General features: G+C 48.4%; 1 protein-coding gene across 1 annotated transcript; it reads left to right on the top strand.

Annotated features, from left to right (window-relative positions):
- Positions 1 to 210: 210 nt before the first annotated feature.
- Positions 211 to 2,061, top strand: LOC137645209 (uncharacterized). The gene is made up of 3 exons (XM_068378031.1): positions 211 to 488; positions 615 to 968; positions 1,293 to 2,061. Exons 1-3 carry the CDS (start codon positions 211 to 213, stop codon positions 2,059 to 2,061), a joined length of 1,401 nt encoding a protein of 466 aa, XP_068234132.1.
- Positions 2,062 to 2,932: the final 871 nt, after the last annotated feature.

Genomic DNA, 2,932 nt, shown 5'->3' with positions numbered 1-2,932 from the left:
TATATGCACATGGTCATAACCTCTCTCTCTCTCTCTCTCTCTCTCTCTCTCTCTCTCTCGTTGGTGTGTATATATTTATGGTTATCTCTCTCTTTCTCTCTCTCATTTGTATATGCTCATGGTTATACGTGTTAATTCTCCTTTCTTATTCATAAACAACAACAACAAATGCAGCCGTTATTAGTCCACTGTAGGACTAAAAACCCCCACATGACAGGATCCCCACAAAACAGAACCTCAAAGGACAGAACTCCAATACGACAGAACCTCCACACGACAGAACCCTCACATGACAAAAACCACACACGACAGAACCTCGACACGACAGAACCTCAACACGACAGAACCCCCACACAACATAACCCCCACATGACAGAACCCCCACACGACAAAATCCCCACACGACAAAACCTCCACACGACAGAACCCCCCCACATGACAAAACCTTCACACAACGTAACCCCCACACGACAGAACCTCCACACGACGTAACTTCCACACAACATAACCCCCGACAGAACCCCCACACGACAAAAACCACACACGACAGAACCTCGACACGACAGAACTCCAACACGACAAAACCCCCACACAACATAACCCCCACATGACAGAACCCCCACACGACAAAATCCCCACACAACAAAACCTCCACACGACAGAACCCCCCCACATGAGAGAACCTTCACACAACATAACCCCCACACGACAGAACCTCCACACGACGTAACTTCCACACAACATAACTCCCACATGACAGAACCCCCACACGACAAAAACCACACACGACAGAACCTCGACACGACAGAACCCCAACACGACAGAACCCCCACACAACATAACCCTCACATGACAGAACCCCCACACGACAAATTCCCCACACGACAAAACCTCCACACGACAGAACCCCCCCACATGACAGAACCTTCACACAACGTAACCCCCACACGACAGAACCTCCACACGACGTAACTTCCACACAACATAACTCCCACATGACAGAACCCCCACACGACAAAAACCACACACGACAGAACCTCGACACGACAGAACCCCAACACGACAGAACCCCCACACAACATAACCAGCACACGACAGAACCTCCACACGACAAAAACCCCACACGACAAAACCTCCACACGACAGAACCCCCCCACATGACAGAACCTTCACACAACATAACCCCCACATGACAGTACCCCCACACGACAAAAACCCCACACGACAAAACCTCCACACGACAGAACCCCCCCATGACAGAACCTTCACACAACATAACCCCCACATGACAGAACCCCCACACGACAGAACCTCCACGACATAACTTCCACACAACATAACCCCCACACGATAGAACTTCCACACAACATTACCCCACATGACAGAACCCCCTCACGACTAAAACCACACACGACAGAACCCCAACACGACATAACCCCCACACGACAGTACCCTAACATGACAGAACCCCCACACAATATAACCCCCACACGACAAAACCCCCATACGACAGAACCCCCACTCGACAGAAATTCCACACGACAGAACCCCCACACAACAAAACTTCCACATGACAGAACCCCCACACGACAGAATCTCCACACGACAGAACCCCCTCACGTCAGAACTCCGACACGACAGTACCCCAACACGACAGAACCCCCTCACGACAGAACCCCCTCACGTCAGAACTCCTACACGATAGTACCCCAACACGACAGAACCCCCTCACGACAGAACCCCCTCACGACAGAACCCCCTCACGTCAGAACTCCGACACGACAGAACCCCCTCACGACAGAACCCCCTCACGTCAGAACTCCGACACGACAGTACCCCCAACACGACAAAACCCCCTCACGACAGAACCCCAACAAGACAGAATTTACACACGACATAACCCCTACAGGACAAAGTCCCCACATGACAAAACCTCCACACGACAACGACAGAACCCTACGTGACAGAACCCCCACACGACAAAACCCCATCACGACTAAAGCAACCACACATCTTTTTGAAGAAACTTATTTTCCTGCCAGCCTTGATAAAATCAACTAAAAAGGTGTTTATGATTTTCCTCTTTAGGCTGTCTAAGAAGTATTTGCCTTTCTTAATTCCCTTTGTTCAGTGAAAATCCTCGTCCTAGTTTATTGTGATCATTATTCCAACAAAACTTAGATAGGGCTGATTCAAGTATGAGATGCAGAGGTCAAGGGATTCTGAACTGGAGTGAGGAACCTGATGGTAACCTGATAAATCCTAAACAAGGATCACAATGAAAGGAGGTGCACGGAGAGAACTAATTTCTAGAGAAGAGAAGAAAAATTATATTGATGCAGACCGGTTTCAGCACGGTTAATCGTGAGCTGAAATCAACAAGAACAAAACCGACTTTACAGAGTTCAAAGGGAAAGCCATGCTTCTCCAGGTCTCTGAGTCAGTGACCCAGAAAAACAGTACGAGCTTGTCTTAAAGTTTTGCTTTTAAGTTTCGCTAAAGTATAGGTAATAGAAAAGGTATCTGATAACCTTTGAAAGTGGATGAGTAGATTAGTGACCATAAAAACAATACAGACTTGTTTTGAAGTTTTTCTTTCTAGTTTTAAAGGTTTTAAAGGCTGTTCATGAATGGCAGAAGCAAGGGACAGTGACATTGCCCTATCAAGCAAAACAATACCCTAGAGACTGACCATATACACATATGATCAGCGCCCAAGCCCCCTCTCCACCCAAGCTAGTACCAGGATCAAGCAAGACCATGCCCTAGAGACTGACCATATATACTGTACATATGATCAGCGCCCAAGCCCCCTCTCCACCCAAGCTAGGACCAGGGAGGGCCAGGCAATGGCTGCTGATGACTCGGCAGATAGACCTTTAGGCTCCCACAAACCCCCCAGCCTTAGCTCACAAGGATGATGAGGTTGCAG

Source organism: Palaemon carinicauda, chromosome 8 (assembly GCF_036898095.1).
Source record: "Palaemon carinicauda isolate YSFRI2023 chromosome 8, ASM3689809v2, whole genome shotgun sequence".
Lineage (NCBI taxonomy): Eukaryota > Metazoa > Arthropoda > Malacostraca > Decapoda > Palaemonidae > Palaemon > Palaemon carinicauda.
The sequence above is the reverse complement of the archived record's forward strand: the minus strand, read 5'-3'. Positions and strand labels throughout refer to the sequence as shown.

What these genes read in the sequence shown, in the direction of transcription:
- LOC137645209 (XM_068378031.1), top strand. Translation starts at nt 211, where the DNA reads ATGACAGGATCCCCACAAAACAGAACCTCAAAGGACAGAACTCCAATA. An exon ending in CGACAGAACCTCCACACGAC is followed by an intron (nt 489 to 614) that starts GTAACTTCCACA and finishes CCCACATGACAG; the next exon opens with AACCCCCACACGACAAAATC. An exon ending in CGACAGAACCTCCACACGAC is followed by an intron (nt 969 to 1,292) that starts GTAACTTCCACA and finishes CCCACATGACAG; the next exon opens with AACCCCCACACGACAGAACC.